General features: G+C 42.6%; 1 protein-coding gene across 1 annotated transcript in view; it reads right to left on the bottom strand.

Moving 5' to 3' along the window:
* The window catches only part of LOC126161878 (mitochondrial 2-oxoglutarate/malate carrier protein-like), a 78,473-nt gene that overhangs the window by 39,742 nt on the left and 21,131 nt on the right, over positions 1–17,600 (bottom strand). Inside the window, exon 2 of the mRNA XM_049918007.1 lies at positions 10,188–10,424. Coding sequence (XP_049773964.1) covers positions 10,188–10,424 — 237 coding nt within the window. The remainder of the gene's footprint in view (positions 1–10,187; positions 10,425–17,600) is intronic.

Below are 17,600 nucleotides of genomic sequence, written 5' to 3'. Positions count from 1 at the left end.
GAAGCCATATCGTTCTTATGGATACCCTTTTCAGAGGACATTCATTTACGTTATTCAAAAATTATAATATTATATTTTTACAACAATTTATGAAGATGGGGACTAGAAACATGATTTTTAGTAATGAATCTACAAATCTGTATAGTGAGGTTTGAAATGACTGTGCAAATTTATTATTTTACTACACTGAATATTTTACTCTGCAACAGAGCACCACTGTTCTGAATCCTCTATGCACATTGAAACTGTGTGGCTGACTGTGACTTGAATGTGGAACCTTGCCTTTTTGGGTAATGCTCCCAGTTACAAAAACATGGATTTTTAGTGTAGTAAACTGTACTGTGTCAGCACAACCATGATTTGGATAAGCTAGAAATAAAATGCTGCAACCATCAGTACATTGTTTAGGCCACTTCCAATAATTTCTGACATCATTATTCAAGTGATTTTGGATAAAACTTCAACTGTGTTACACAAATTTACAATTTTATCTTTGAACAGCACACACTTTGAATGTAACTGCCATTACAATAGCATGAGTGATGAATTTTTCCAGATGACAATTTTCAATAGTTGGCACAGTTTGTCTATGTAAAGGATGAACCCAAACTCCACTGACAAAATTTCAGAGATTGTTCAGGGATTTTCCTGAGCATTTTCATATTACGATTCCATGATCTCCAGCAGCTCCCTGCAAAGTAACTGTATTTAGTTTGATTTCTTACCCACATACTTCTTCGTACCTGCACTGCACTGAAAATACCTATACAATAGGGAAACAAAACAGTAACACATACTCACAGTACTTGCTGTTGACAACTTCATTTCATGGCAATACAAAGTGGCACAGCAACATTATGCCAAGCTGTTCCCAGAGTGATGGGAGCCACATCTCAATACTTCTGCATCTATATATAGACTCCTACGAGAAACTGGAAACTATTTTGGCAATTGATTGTTCCAGTTCTTTTCATCAAAGGATCTATATGTTAGCACTAGCAAACATGGCAATGCTTCACAATTGCCAAATATGAATGGGAATTGGCTATATGTCCTAACACAGGGTATCCATGTACATTTTTTCAGGATGCAAATTTCGGTTCCTCTTTGGTTTTTATTGTTTTTAAGGTTTTTTTAATGTTTTGTACACAATACAATTACAAAACTTCAGGTAGGTATGAACTGGTTTTCTAAAATATCAATTCTTGGAAGGACAACATGCAACTGAGCATGCAAAATTGTGTGTGTGTGTGTGTGTGTGTGTGTGTGTGTGTGTGTGTGTGTGTGTGTGTGTGTGAGAGAGAGAGAGAGAGAGAGAGAGAGAGAGAGAGAGAGAGAGAACATTAATACAACCGACAAACTGCAGAGATGGACTCCCAATTGGATATAAAGTAAAAAAAGGTCCTATGAACATGTATCCAGAAACACATCACTGCCACAGTAGACGGCACTGACGAATGAAAGCTCCCCTTACCACGGTCAAGAGGCAGCATATCTATACCAAAACAAAGTACCCTCACAGACAAATACTGTGTCACACAACATGTCAGGCCTTTTTGGGCATTTGTGTAATCATGGGTCCTGTCAGACAGATGAATGTGCATGGAGGCGGTGGACTGTGCATACAGCAGATTTGGAGGAGTGTGTTCAGCCTCTTGACAATTTCCATCTGCTTGGTGGCATATAAACACCTACTTGGCTTGTTCCCAACATGAATACCAGGCCATTTTGCTGCTTACAGTATGCTGTGTCAATCACACAAGCTGCAAAATACAAGGAACACACAGCACATGGTCAGATGAACTTTTATTTGTCAACACCACATACTGTGGCAACAGACACACATGTTCATAGGACCTTTTTGCCTCTATTTCCAGTCAGGAATCCATCCCTGCAGTTTTTCGGTTTTATTAATATTCACTCAATGGTTACTATGTGGCAAGAGTTAGAAAAAGAGCACATACAACTGACCAAGCTAAAAGAACTTTGAATGTAAATCAGTTCCAACATGTTTTAATGACTGTCCTTGAGCCTTCTTTATAGTCACTGCAAATAAAACCTTGTTTCCTTAAAGTGAATGGGGAAATCTGTAAGGATCATTGATGAGCAGGGTATGAGAACAAACTCTCCAGTTGCCGAACCTATGAGGATAATAGCATAACTAACTGAAAAGAAGAAAGCTCCTAACAAATTGCTTTATCCCATGACCACAGCCCAGTTACTGACCCAAAGCTGATTGCAGATCTGTTCAATTTGTACTCTGCCACAATCCAACACTTGCAAATAATTTAGTGACTGAAAAATTTGGAAAAATTGATATGAAAGATACTCGGGTACTTGCAAATCTTGGCCGGCCGGAGTGGCCGTGCAATTCTAGGCGCTACAGTCTGGAACCGAGCAACCATTACAGTCGTGGGTTCGAATCCTGCCTCGGGCATGGATGTGTGTGATGTCCTTAGGTTAGTTAGGTTTAATTAGTTCTAAGTTCTAGGTTACTGATGATCTTAGAAGTTAAGTCGCATAGTGCTCAGAGCCATTTGAACCTTGCAAATCTTGAAGTCAACAAAAATAGCACATTCTTCTGCCCTGTTTGTCAATATGAGGTACTAAAAAATCATACACTCATTAAAAGATAGTTGTTCAGCAGGTATTTATGAGATACCTGATTACACGGTAAAAATATCAGCAAACTTTATTCTTATACCCTTATTGGACACTTGCAATTCTTCACTTCAAAGTGCATTTTCCCTCATCTTCTAAAAACTGCTACAGTAGTACCCCTGTACAAGACAGTAGATGCCCAGGAAACGTCAAATTATAGACCTGCACCACTACTATCTGGCTTTCCATAAATTACTGAACTACTCTTCCTAGCTCAGCTAACAAAATTTTTCAGTCAGAATAATATATCATCAGAATGCCAACATGGTTTCAGAGCACAGTATTCCACTGAGACTGCTACTTTTAATCTTGTTAACCACATCTCAAATGCAGTTGGCAAACACTCCAAAAACACAGGTATTTCCTTGGATTTGACAAAGGCTTTTCATGTTATAAACCATTCAGTTATCTTAAAGTTCACTGTTATGGTGTGCGAGGTATGCCAAATGAGTGAGTGAGCTCTTACTGATGTACTCGATCTCATATTACAGAGGTCAAACTCAAGCACGATAGCACTACACAGTACTACCTATCAGAGCCATCCTTATTATCACGCGGTACATTGCAGAGCTCTGTCTCAGGACTACTACTTTTTCTAGCGTACTTTAATTGCCTGCCCTCATATGTAAAGAACGCAGAAGCAATACTGCAATACTATTAACAGATGATACCATTTGCTTATTGAAGCAAAAACAGAAGATCTTACCGCTTATGCAGTTGTCTCTGTGGATGAAGTTTCCCAGTGCTTCTATAGAAACACAGGCTCATTTTAAAACCACAAAAAACTGATACTTTCCACTTTTAGACCTGTTGTTGTTGTGGTCTTCAGTCCAGAGACTGAGTTGATGCAGCTCTCCATGCTACTCTATCCTGTGCAAGCTTCTTCATCTCCCAGTACCTAATGCAACCTACATCCTTATGAATCTGCTTCGTGTATTCATCTCTTGGTCTCCCTCTACAATTTTTACCCTCCACGCTGCCCTCCAATACTAGATTGGTGGTCCCTTGATGCCTCAGAACATGTCCTACCAAGCAATCCCTTCTTCTAGTCAAGTTGTGCCACAAACTCCTCTTCCCCCCAATTCTATTCAATATCTCATTATTAGTTATGTGATCTCCCCATCTAATCTTCAGCGTTCTTCTGTAGCACCACATTTCGAAAGCTTCTATTCTATTATTGTCTAAACTATTTATCGCCCATGTTTCACTTCCATACAAATACTTTTAGTAGAGACTTCCTGACACTTAAATCTATATTTGATGTTAACAAATTTCTCTTCTTCAGAAACGTTTTCCTTGCCATTGCCAGCCTACATTTTACATCCTCTCTACTTCGATCATCAGTTATTTTGCTTCCCAAATAGCAAAACTCCTTTACTACTTTAAGTGTCTCATTTCCTAATCTAATTCCCTCAGCATCACCCGAGTTGACTCTACTACATTCCATTATCCTCATTTTGCTTTTGTTGATGTTAATCGTATGCTCCTTTCAAGACACTGTCCATTCCGTTCAACTGCTCTTCCAAGTCCTATGCTGTCTCTGACAGAATTACAACGTCATCGGAAAACCTCAAAGTATTTATTTCTTCTCCATGGATTTTAATACCTACTCCAAATTTTTCTTTTATTTCCTTTACTACTTGCTCAATGTAGAGATTGAATAACATCGAGGAGAGGCTACAACCCTGTCTTACTCCCTTCCCAACCACTGCTTCCCTTTCATGTCCCTCGACTCTCATAACTGGTTTCTGTACAAATTGTAAATAGCCTTTCGCTACCTTATTTTAACCCTGCCACCTTCAGAATTTGAAAGAGAGAATTCCAGTCAACATTGTCAAAAGCCTTCTCTAAGTCTACAAATGCTAGAAACGTAGGTTTGCCTTTTAGACCTAACAAAATAAAAATGCATAAAAGCCAGTAGTTCACATTAGCAACCAGAGAATTCAAAATATTTAGGCCTTTTTCCACAAGACAATCTAAATCGGAACAGTCACATATCTTCCTTAAATTCACAACTCTGTAAGATAACATATGTGATCAGAATGCTAGCCAGCAACGCAACTCAAAAACTGTAAAAACCGTGTACATTTCTCAGGTACACTCGCTGTTAAGATATGGTGTGTTTTTGGATAATTCTCCTCATACTGTAACAACATTCAGAAAGCAAAAGACAATAAACAGAATAATAAGAAAAGCCAAAAATAGAAGTTCATGTAAGCCTTTTTTAAAGATTTAAATATTCTTCACCTTCACCACATTTAAATTGTTGGAATTGTGCTGCTTGTAAGAAAATGTATGGTGAAGAAGGAGAATGTCTTAATTCCAAACAATATTGTGGGTGAGCATCACATTAGGTTGCAGAAAAATATTCATCTAAACTGTTACAGCAAAACTCTGTGCCAAAAGGGTTCTTATCATTCAGGTGTAGTATCCTACAATAAGCTGCCAGAAAGTATTAAGAGCACCAATCAAGTAAACGCATTCAAAAAAAGCTGTCAAATCATTTTTATTAAAGAACTGTTTTAACAGTGCATCTTATATGGGTAACAAGTGAGAATAAGTATCCGATATTACTGTACTCTAAAACGCTGTCCAATGTCTGCCGCACATTGTATGTATAAAAGATTTTACCAGATAAATAAATAAGCAAATCTGAAGCTCACACTTAATTCCAACAATATTATGAAAAAGATAAGACTGCTACTCATGGGTGATGGTGGTGGTTATGGTAGGATGTATGGGTTAGGTCTTGCATCTAGGTCTATTACAGGGATGTGGTGCAAGAGGTTGGGAACAGGGTTTGTTTATGGATGGATGAGGATATTGTATAGTGAAGGATGAGGATATTGTGTAGGGATGGAAAAGGATATTGCATGGGTTCAGTGTACAGTGAGAAGGACAGTGGATACGACATTTCTCATTTCAGGGCACAATGAGAGGTAGTCAAAACCCTGGTGGAGAGTGTAATTCAGTTATTCCAGTCTTGGGTGGTACTGAGTTATAAGGGGAACACTCTTCTATGGCTGGACAGTGGGACTTTGGGAGGTGGTGGGTGACAAGAAAGATAAGGCATGGGAGAATTGTTTTTGAACAAAGATGGGGTGTTAATTACAGTCTGTAAAGGCCTCTGTAAGACCCTCAGTATATTTTGAGGGGGACCGCTCATCACTGAAAATGTGAAGGCCACAGGTGGCTAGGCTGTATGGCAGGGACTTCTTGGTATGGAACAGGTGGCTGTGTCAAAGTGGGGGTATTACTGGTGGTTAGTAGATTTCATATGGACAGAGGTAGTGATGTAGCCATCTTTGAGGTGGAAGTCAACACACCTAAGAAGATGGCTTGTTGGGTTGAGTAGGACCAGGTGAAGCAAATGGGCAAGAAAGTGTTGAGATTCTGGAGGAATGTGGATCGGGTGTCCTCACCCTCGATCCAGATCATGAAGATGTCATCAATGAAAATGAACCCAGTGGAGGGTGTTTAGGAAGGATTCCTCTAGATGGCCCACGAGTAGGTTGGCATTGGATGGTGCCATGTGAGTGCCAATACCCATATGCTGGATTTTTTTGTGGGTAATGCATTGTGGGTTAATATATTGTTGGTCAAGGTGACTAGGAGGGAGGTTGCTGATCTGGAATCCATCGGGTGCTGGGAAAGGTAGTGTTCAATAGTGGTAAGGCTATGGCCATTAGGGATGATAGTGTAAAGGGAGGTGGCATCATGTGGTAAAGGAACAGGAACTGGGGAGAGCCAGTAGAGGAAATGGTTGGCATTTTTTTATGTTGGAGGGTTGGTTGCGGGTTATAGGCTGAAGGCATTGGTCTACAATAACAGACAAAGGCTCCATCACTGTTGTTTTGAACTGCAAGAATTACCTGGCAGAAGGACTCTGCCAGCTGTCAGATAAATTCACCTACAAACCCTGCCACAGCGGCCCCATTCCAGGAATTCAGCAGGATCTTCAGTCTCTCCTCAAATCCTTAGGCACATCCCAGAATCTCTCCTGGGAGTCCATAACTCTCCTCACCCCTACTACCCCCCTGCACTCCAACCTTCTACATGGTTCTTCAAGCCCATAACCCAGCTACCATGGAGGCTCCATTGTGGTCAGCTACTGTTCTCCCACTGACAGAATCTCTGCTCTCGTAAACCAACACCTTCAGCCTACTACCCACAGCCTACCCTCTCAATATAAGATACCAACCATTTCCTGCACCAACTGTCCACTGTTCCTGTTACTTTACCACATGGTGCCCTGATTGTGCCCTATTGGTGCCACCTCTCTTTACACTAACATCCCTTTTGTCCATGGCCTTACCACTATTTAACACTACCTTTCCCAATGCCAGACTGATTCCAAACCAATAACCTCCTTTCTAGTCACTGTGACCAACTATATCCTCACCCACAATTACTTCTCCTTTGACAGCATTACCTACATACAAATTTGGGGTATGGCTATGGGCACTGCATGGCACCATCCTGTGCCAACCTATTCATGGTCCATCTAGAGGAATCCTTCCTAAACACCCAGAATCCCAAACCTCTTACCTACTTCTTATTCGCTGATGATATCTTCCGTGATCTGGGGCGAGGGTGAGGACACCCTATCCACATTCCTCCAGAACCTCAACACCTTCTCCCTCATTTGCTTCCCCTCCTCCAAATCAACCCAAAAAGCCACCTTCCTAGGTGTTGACCTACACCTCAAGGATGGCTGCATCAGTGCCTCTGTCCACATCAAACCTACCAACCACCAGTAATACCTCCAGTTCAACAGCTGCCACCCGTTCCACACCAAGAAGTCCCTTCCATACAGCCTAGTCACACACAGCTGTTGCATCTGCAATGATGAGCCATCCCTCCTCAAAATATACTAAGGGTCTCACTGAGGCCTTTATGGACTATAAGTACCCTCACAAACTTGCACAAAAACAGATCTCCCATGCCTTATCCATCCAGTCACCCACCACTTCCCATAGTTCCACTGTTTAGCCACAGAGGAGCATTTACCCCTTAACTCAGTACCACCAAGAACTGGAGCAAATTAATTACATTCTCCACCAGGGCTTTGACTACTCCCAGTCGTGTCCTGAAATGAGAAATGTTCTGCCCACTATCCTTCCCACCCCTCCCACAGTGGTAGTCCGTCATCCACCAAACCTACCCAATACCCTTGTCCATCACTTCCCCCAACCCCTTGCCTCATATCCCTGTAATATACCTAGATGCAAAACCTGTTCCATCATCCTGCTCCTGCTCGTAGTCTGGCTTCAGCTGTCAGAGACTGGTCATGTGTGTGAGTTGCGTTTGTGAGAGTTGTGTTTGTGCGTGTGCCTGTCGTCTATTTTTAACGAAGGCCTCTTTGGCCAAAAGCTTATTTTGTGACAATCTTTTTGTTGTTCGTATCTGCAACTCATCATCTCTGTTATATGGTGAGTAGCAATTATCCTTTTCATAAAAAAGTTGGATTCCATTCTGGATTTTCCACTATAACATAAAAACATAGAACATCCGACTATGATACTCGCTTCCCTTATCATTTGTCAGGAGATTGTCAAAACAGTGAATACATCACAGTAAAATTCTAATTTTTATAGAATTAATACGTTGTCAGATGTAACACAGTTATGCACTTTTAATAAATTTATCATATACAAAATATCCAATCTTGACTGTTGTGACCAAGTGCTGTCAAAACTGAAATCTAGCAGACATTTTTACTTAAGCTCGTCTAACCGTCCCTGTTAAGATGCTCATCTATAGAGTAGAAGGAGTTGTCTTTCAAACTTGTTTAAACTGTGCTTCATCTGAAACCAAGATTTTAATGGTTGCTGGCAATTTATTGAAAATTTGTGTTCCTGAATATTGGACCTCGTTTTCGTCTTTACATTGATTGCTCTTATTCCTAGTGTTGATAGTACATATTGAGCTATTGACTGGAAACAGACAAATATTTGCAACAAATTTCATCAAGGAATAAATATACTGAGAAGCAGTGGTTAGAACATCCAGATCTGTGAACAGGTTTATACATTATGTTCTTGAATTTACACCGCAAATGAGTTATTACATGCTTTTGCACTCTCAAAACTTTTGATCAGTTTGACGAGTTACCCCAGAACATAATCCCATAAAACACAATAGATTGAAAGTAAGCAAAGTATGCCAGTTTTTTTTATATATTTATATCTCCTACATCTGACCTCATTCTCACTGCAAATACAGACTTGTTGAGGCACTTCAGCAATTCTGCAATCTGCCCTTACCAACTGAATTTATTACCAGGTTGTAATTCCACAAATTTAACACTGTCAGCCTGTTTTATCTGCTTGTCTTCATGCTTTATACAGATGCTGGAAGGAAATCTCTTAAAGGTTCTGAATTGCAAAACTTGGTTGTTTCCAACGTTTAATGACAGTGAATTATGTTTAAACTATTTGTTAATGTCAGTGATAATTTGATTACCATCCATTTCTAAATCTGTACTTGGACTTGCTGTTTACAACAGTGTTTGTATCACCTGCAAACAAAACAAACTTAGCATATGGCAATGTAACAGACAAGAGGTCATGAATGTACACAAGAAAAAGCAACAGAGGAACCCACATGCAATTAATTCCCTATCAGGTTAGAACTGATTGCTTACTCCACAGGTATTTCTCAGTGACACCCTTTGATTCCTGTTAGGTAAGACTGGAACCATGTTGTAGCACTGCCAGTGATGGCATAATATTCTAGTTTGCGTAGGAGAATGGTGTGATTCACAAGTCAGTGTCTTCTGATAGATCACAGAAAATACCAGTGTCCTCTAATTTGTTATCTAATGAATTAAGTGCATTCTCATTGCAAATGTAAATAGCCTTCTCTATATCAGAACCCTTAAGGAACCCATGCTGTCACTTTGACACTATATTATTTGTAGTCAGATGCTTGAGGAGACACTTGAACACAACCTTTCCAAGCGTTTTTGAAAAAGCCGGCAAACGTGAAACTGGTCGATACTATCCCCTTCTTGTGAAGCGGCTTAACTTGTGTATATCTTGGTCAGTCTGGAAATACTCCATTGATGAGACACTGATAACACAAATAACTTAATACAGAACTCAACTCAAATGAACGCCCTTCGATTAGCTTTGTTGATAACATTATAACAGCTAGAATACTTTGATTTTAAAGATTTTATGACGGATGCTACTTCTTTGGGAGAAGTGAATGTCTTTTCCATTTTATTGAAGTTATTTGTAGAGACTGGTCTCAGATATTCCATCGCACTGTTTACTGAACCTGAGCACCTACTTTTAGCTCATTCATCGTTATTCAACATAAATCTGTCAAAAAATAAATTTCATATGAATTTTTTCCTGAAATCTGCCTCGTAACAGATTTATATAGGAGAACGCTGAATTGTCAAAGGACATCTTGGTTGTGTGCTTGGACACACACACACACACACACACACACACACACACACACACACACACACACACACACACACACACAAAAATAACTACTGACTAGATACTCACCCACTGAAAGTTTCAAGTAGCCATGTGTAGATACCAAGCCTTGTAGTAGTGTAGGTGGCCTGTCTCAGTAATCCTGCACTCAATCCAGTGTACAATCTAAACATGCCTTCATTTTTCACAATGCTTGTTAGTGCATGAAAACTTGTCTTGTACTCCTTTGTTTTGGCACCCATCCCCGATAATTGCATTCTGTTCTTCACAAGATCCAACGGTTGAACAAAACATGTTGCTGCCATTCTGTTGAATCAGAACTCTGTGTAAGAAATGAATGCTCACACACTATTGCACATTTCTGTGAAGACACAACAAAAACTGTCTAAATATTCAAGTATGTTCATAAAAAATATCAACTATCAAAAAATGGCATACAAAACAAAAACGGCAGAAATATTTATGACCACAGCTAAGTATTTGTGAAACTAATGTTGACAACAATACTGAGAGGACAGACTGCTACACACCACACAGGAATGTCGAGTTCCAGACAGGAGCAATGGAAAAGAAGGCTTGAAATATTTTGGCTTTCAGACAAAGTCCTTCTTCAGAAGTAGTAAACACACACACACACACACACATATATATATATATATATATATATATATATATATATATATATATATATATATATCTAAAAACAAAGTAGATGTGACTTACCAAATGAAAGTGCTGGCAGGTCGACAGACACACATACGAACACAAACATACACACAAAATTCAAGCTTTCGCAACAAACTGTTGCCTCATCAGGAAAGAGGGAAGGAGAGGGAAAGACGAAAGGATGTGGGTTTTAAGGGAGAGGGTAAGGAGTCATTCCAGTCCCGGGAGCGGAAAGACTTACCTTAGGGGGAAAAAAGGACGGGTATACACTCGCACACACACACATATCCATCCACACATATACAGACACAAGCAGACATATTTAAAGACAAAGAGTTTGGGCAGAGATGTCAGTCGAGGCAGAAGTGCTGAGGCAAAGACGTTGTTGAATGACAGGTGAGGTATGAGTGGCGGCAACTTGAAATTAGCGGAGATTGAGGCCTGGTGGATAACGGGATGAGAGGATATATTGAAGAGCAAGTTCCCATCTCCGGAGTTCGGATAGGTTGGTGTTAGTAGGAAGTATCCAGATAACCCGGACGGTGTAACACTGCGCCAAGATGTGCTGGTCGTGCACCAAGGCATGTTTAGCCACAGGGTGATCCTCATTACCAACAAACACTGTCTGCCTGTGTCCATTCATGCGAATGGACAGTTTGTTGCTGGTCATTCCCACATAGAACGCATCACAGTGCAGGCAGGTCAGTTGGTAGATCACGTGGGTGCTTTCACACGTGGCTCCGCCTTTGATTGTGTACACCTTCCGGGTTACAGGACTGGAGTAGGTGGTGGTGGGAGGGTGCATGGGACAGGTTTTACACCGGGGGCGGTTACAAGGGTAGGAGCCAGAGGGTAGGGAAGGTGGTTTGGGGATTTCATAGGGATGAACTAAGAGGTTACGAAGGTTGGGTGGACGGCGGAAAGACACTCTTGGTGGAGTGGGGAGGATTTCATGAAGGATGGATCTCATTTCAGGGCAGGATTTGAGGAAGTCGTATCCCTGCTGGAGAGCCACATTCAGAATCTGATCCAGTCCCGGAAAGTATCCTGTCACAAGTGGGGCACTTTTGTGGTTCTTCTGTGGGAGGTTCTGGGTTTGAGAGGATGAGGAAGTGGCTCTGGTTATTTGCTTCTGTACCAGGTCGGGAGGGTAGTTGCGGGATGCGAAAGCTGTTGTCAGGTTGTTGGTGTAATGCTTCAGGGATTCCGGACTGGAGCAGATTCGTTTGCCACGAAGACCTAGGCTGTAGGGAAGGGGCCGTTTGATGTGGAATGGGTGGCAGCTGTCGTAATGGAGGTACTGTTGCTTGTTGGTGGGTTTGATGTGGACGGACGTGTGAAGCTGGCCATTGGACAGGTGAAGGTCAACATCAAGGAAAGTGGCATGGGATTTGGAGTAGGACCAGGTGAATCTGATGGAACCAAAGGAGTTGAGGTTGGAGAGGAAATTCTGGAGTTCTTCTTCACTGTGAGTCCAGATCATGAAGATGTCATCAATAAATCTGTACCAAACTTTGGGTTGGCAGGCCTGGGTAACCAAGAAGGCTTCCTCTAAGCGACCCATGAATAGGTTGGCGTACGAGGGGGCCATCCTGGTACCCATGGCTGTTCCCTTTAATTGTTGGTATGTCTGGTTTTCAAAAGTGAAGAAGTTGTGGGTCAGGATGAAGCTGGCTAAGGTAATGAGGAAAGAGGTTTTAGGTAGGGTGGCAGGTGATCGGCGTGAAAGGAAGTGCTCCATCGCAGCGAGGCCCTGGACGTGCGGGATATTTGTGTATAAGGAAGTGGCATCAATGGTTACAAGGATGGTTTCTGGGGGTAACGGATTGGGTAAGGATTCCAGGCGTTCCAGAAAGTGGTTGGTGTCTTTGATGAAGGATGGGAGACTGCATGTAATGGGTTGAAGGTGTTGGTCTACGTAGGCAGAGATACGTTCTGTGGGGGCTTGGTAACCAGCTACAATGGGGCGGCCGGGATGATTGGGTTTGTGAATTTTAGGAAGAAGGTAGAAGGTAGGGGTGCGGGGTGTCGGTGGGGTCAGGAGGTTGATGGAGTCAGGTGAAAGGTTTTGTAGGGGGCCTAAGGTTCTGAGGATTCCTTGAAGCTCTGCCTGGACATCAGGAATGGGATTACCTTGGCAAACTTTGTATGTGGTGTTGTCTGAAAGCTGACGCAGTCCCTCAGCCACATACTCCCGACGATCAAGTACCACGGTCGTGGAACCCTTGTCCGCCGGAAGAATGACGATGGACCGGTCAGCCTTCAGATCACGGATAGCCTGGGCTTCAGCAGTGGTGATGTTGGGAGTAGGATTAAGGTTTTGTAAGAAGGATTGAGAGGCAAGGCTGGAAGTCAGAAATTCCTGGAAGGTTTGGAGAGGGTGATTTTGAGGAAGAGGGGGTGGGTCCCGCTGTGACGGAGGACGGAACTGTTCCAGGCAGGGTTCAATTTGGATAGTGTCTTGGGGAGTTGGATCATTAGGGGTAGGATTAGGATCATTTTTCTTCGTGGCAAAGTGATACTTCCAGCAGAGAGTACGAGTGTAGGACAGTAAATCTTTGACGAGGGCTGTTTGGTTGAATCTGGGAGTGGGGCTGAAGGTGAGGCCTTTGGATAGGACAGAGGTTTCAGATTGGGAGAGAGGTTTGGAGGAAAGGTTAACTACTGAATTAGGGTGTTGTGGTGCCAGATTGTGTTGATTGGAATTTTGAGGTTTTGGAGGGAGTGGAGCTGGAAGTGGGAGATTGAGTAGATGGGAGAGACTGGGTTTGTGTGCAATGAGAGGTGGTTGAGGTTTGCTGGAAAGGTTGTGAAGGGTGAGTGAGTTGCCTTTCCGGAGGTGGGAAACCAGGAGATTGGATAGTTTTTTGAGGTGAAGGGTGGCATGCTCTTCTAATTGGCGGTTGGCCTGTAGGAGGATGCTCTGAATAGCCGGTGTGGATGTGGGAGAGGAAAGATTGAGGACTTTTATTAAGGATAGGAGTTGACGGGTGTGTTCGTTGGCTGAGTTGATGTGTAGGTGAAGGATTAGGTGGGTGAGGGCAATGGATTGTTCAGTTTGGAACTGGTATAGGGACTGATGGAAAGAAGGGTTGCAGCCAGAGATGGGAACTTTAAGTGTGAGGCCTTTGGGGGTTATGCCAAATGTCAGACAAGCCTGAGAAAATAAAATATGCGAGCGTAATCTGGCTAGGGTGAAGGCATGTTTGCGGAGGGAATGTAAATAAAACTTAATGGGGTCGTTGTGGGGGTGTTGTGAGGGTGACATGGTATTAGAAGGTGGAAAGTTTAACATGAGGTTGAAATGAAAAAGAAAGATAGAAATATATGGGGAGAGATAAAGGTGAACTAGAAAGCAATTGGAGATCTGGTATGAAAAAAGGCGAAAAAGTGTTGGTTAAGTTGATCTTGTGGTGAACTTGGGTTGGTAGACAGCGATGTGCAAAAAGGTTAGGTGGTTGTGTTGCCGCTAAATCACGTTAAAGGACGGAGAAATTCGGGAAAATTTCGAGAAAATTTCGAAAAAACGTATTAAAGGAGTGGTGTTGTGGTGAAAAATTACGAAAATGGGGCTAACAATTGCCTTGGTGCACGACCAGCACATCTTGGCGCAGTGTTACACCGTCCGGGTTATCTGGATACTTCCTACTAACACCAACCTATCCGAACTCCGGAGATGGGAACTTGCTCTTCAATATATCCTCTCATCCCGTTATCCACCAGGCCTCAATCTCCGCTAATTTCAAGTTGCCGCCACTCATACCTCACCTGTCATTCAACAACGTCTTTGCCTCAGCACTTCTGCCTCGACTGACATCTCTGCCCAAACTCTTTGTCTTTAAATATGTCTGCTTGTGTCTGTATATGTGTGGATGGATATGTGTGTGTGTGCGAGTGTATACCCGTCCTTTTTTCCCCCTAAGGTAAGTCTTTCCGCTCCCGGGACTGGAATGACTCCTTACCCTCTCCCTTAAAACCCACATCCTTTCGTCTTTCCCTCTCCTTCCCTCTTTCCTGATGAGGCAACAGTTTGTTGCGAAAGCTTGAATTTTGTGTGTATGTTTGTGTTCGTATGTGTGTCTGTCGACCTGCCAGCACTTTCATTTGGTAAGTCACATCTACTTTGTTTTTAGATATATTTTTCCTTCGTGGAATGTTTCCTTCTATTATAACCATATCATTAATTTGAACCCAACAATTACGTTTGTTATTGTCGCCTTTGCATTTCGAAATCTTTCCTGTCGTCTTATTTCTCTTTTTTCCCTTTATTTTCTCTTTCTGTTTTTACCAGTAGTTTCACTTTGTATTCACCTTCCCCTTTTACCGTAATCTAATACACAATTTTATCCCGCCATATATATGCTCAACAATACGTAACCCACTTCCCAACCATAACCAAAAGATTTTATTTTCCGCTTTCAACACTACCGCTGCCATAAAATCCACCGTTTCTAGTTCAATAACAGCTGCTTTCACGTATTTAACAACCATTTCGGCTAGTTCTAATAACTTTAACTTTATTTCCACTTCCGTTTTTCGCATATCACTGATCATTTTAGCCGCTCCCCACAGGTTTTAACGTCATTTTTTCTACAATTGTTAGCCCCATTTTCGTAATTTTTCACCACAACACCACTCCTTTAATACGTTTTTTCGAAATTTTCTCGAAATTTTCCCGAATTTCTCCGTCCTTTAACGTGATTTAGCGGCAACACAACCACCTAACCTTTTTGCACATCGCTGTCTACCAACCCAAGTTCACCACAAGATCAACTTAACCAACACTTTTTCGCCTTTTTTCATACCAGATCTCCAATTGCTTTCTAGTTCACCTTTATCTCTCCCCATATATTTCTATCTTTCTTTTTCATTTCAACCTCATGTTAAACTTTCCACCTTCTAATACCATGTCACCCTCACAACACCCCCACAACGACCCCATTAAGTTTTATTTACATTCCCTCCGCAAACATGCCTTCACCCTAGCCAGATTACGCTCGCATATTTTATTTTCTCAGGCTTGTCTGACATTTGGCATAACCCCCAAAGGCCTCACACTTAAAGTTCCCATCTCTGGCTGCAACCCTTCTTTCCATCAGTCCCTATACCAGTTCCAAACTGAACAATCCATTGCCCTCACCCACCTAATCCTTCACCTACACATCAACTCAGCCAACGAACACACCCGTCAACTCCTATCCTTAATAAAAGTCCTCAATCTTTCCTCTCCCACATCCACACCGGCTATTCAGAGCATCCTCCTACAGGCCAACCGCCAATTAGAAGAGCATGCCACCCTTCACCTCAAAAAACTATCCAATCTCCTGGTTTCCCACCTCCGGAAAGGCAACTCACTCACCCTTCACAACCTTTCCAGCAAACCTCAACCACCTCTCATTGCACACAAACCCAGTCTCTCCCATCTACTCAATCTCCCACTTCCAGCTCCACTCCCTCCAAAACCTCAAAATTCCAATCAACACAATCTGGCACCACAACACCCTAATTCAGTAGTTAACCTTTCCTCCAAACCTCTCTCCCAATCTGAAACCTCTGTCCTATCCAAAGGCCTCACCTTCAGCCCCACTCCCAGATTCAACCAAACAGCCCTCGTCAAAGATTTACTGTCCTACACTCGTACTCTCTGCTGGAAGTATCACTTTGCCACGAAGAAAAATGATCCTAATCCTACCCCTAATGATCCAACTCCCCAAGACACTATCCAAATTGAACCCTGCCTGGAACAGTTCCGTCCTCCGTCACAGCGGGACCCACCCCCTCTTCCTCAAAATCACCCTCTCCAAACCTTCCAGGAATTTCTGACTTCCAGCCTTGCCTCTCAATCCTTCTTACAAAACCTTAATCCTACTCCCAACATCACCACTGCTGAAGCCCAGGCTATCCGTGATCTGAAGGCTGACCGGTCCATCGTCATTCTTCCGGCGGACAAGGGTTCCACGACCGTGGTACTTGATCGTCGGGAGTATGTGGCTGAGGGACTGCGTCAGCTTTCAGACAACACCACATACAAAGTTTGCCAAGGTAATCCCATTCCTGATGTCCAGGCAGAGCTTCAAGGAATCCTCAGAACCTTAGGCCCCCTACAAAACCTTTCACCTGACTCCATCAACCTCCTGACCCCACCGACACCCCGCACCCCTACCTTCTACCTTCTTCCTAAAATTCACAAACCCAATCATCCCGGCCGCCCCATTGTAGCTGGTTACCAAGCCCCCACAGAACGTATCTCTGCCTACGTAGACCAACACCTTCAACCCATTACATGCAGTCTCCCATCCTTCATCAAAGACACCAACCACTTTCTGGAACGCCTGGAATCCTTACCCAATCCGTTACCCCCAGAAACCATCCTTGTAACCATTGATGCCACTTCCTTATACACAAATATCCCGCACGTCCAGGGCCTCGCTGCGATGGAGCACTTCCTTTCACGCCGATCACCTGCCACCCTACCTAAAACCTCTTTCCTCATTACCTTAGCCAGCTTCATCCTGACCCACAACTTCTTCACTTTTGAAAACCAGACATACCAACAATTAAAGGGAACAGCCATGGGTACCAGGATGGCCCCCTCGTACGCCAACCTATTCATGGGTCGCTTAGAGGAAGCCTTCTTGGTTACCCAGGCCTGCCAACCCAAAGTTTGGTACAGATTTATTGATGACATCTTCATGATCTGGACTCACAGTGAAGAAGAACTCCAGAATTTCCTCTCCAACCTCAACTCCTTTGGTTCCATCAGATTCACCTGGTCCTACTCCAAATCCCATGCCACTTTCCTTGATGTTGACCTTC

The sequence above is a fragment of the Schistocerca cancellata genome, chromosome 2 (genome assembly GCF_023864275.1).
Source record: "Schistocerca cancellata isolate TAMUIC-IGC-003103 chromosome 2, iqSchCanc2.1, whole genome shotgun sequence".
Taxonomy (NCBI): Eukaryota; Metazoa; Arthropoda; class Insecta; order Orthoptera; family Acrididae; genus Schistocerca; species Schistocerca cancellata.
This window is presented reverse-complemented; position numbering and strand designations above follow the sequence as displayed.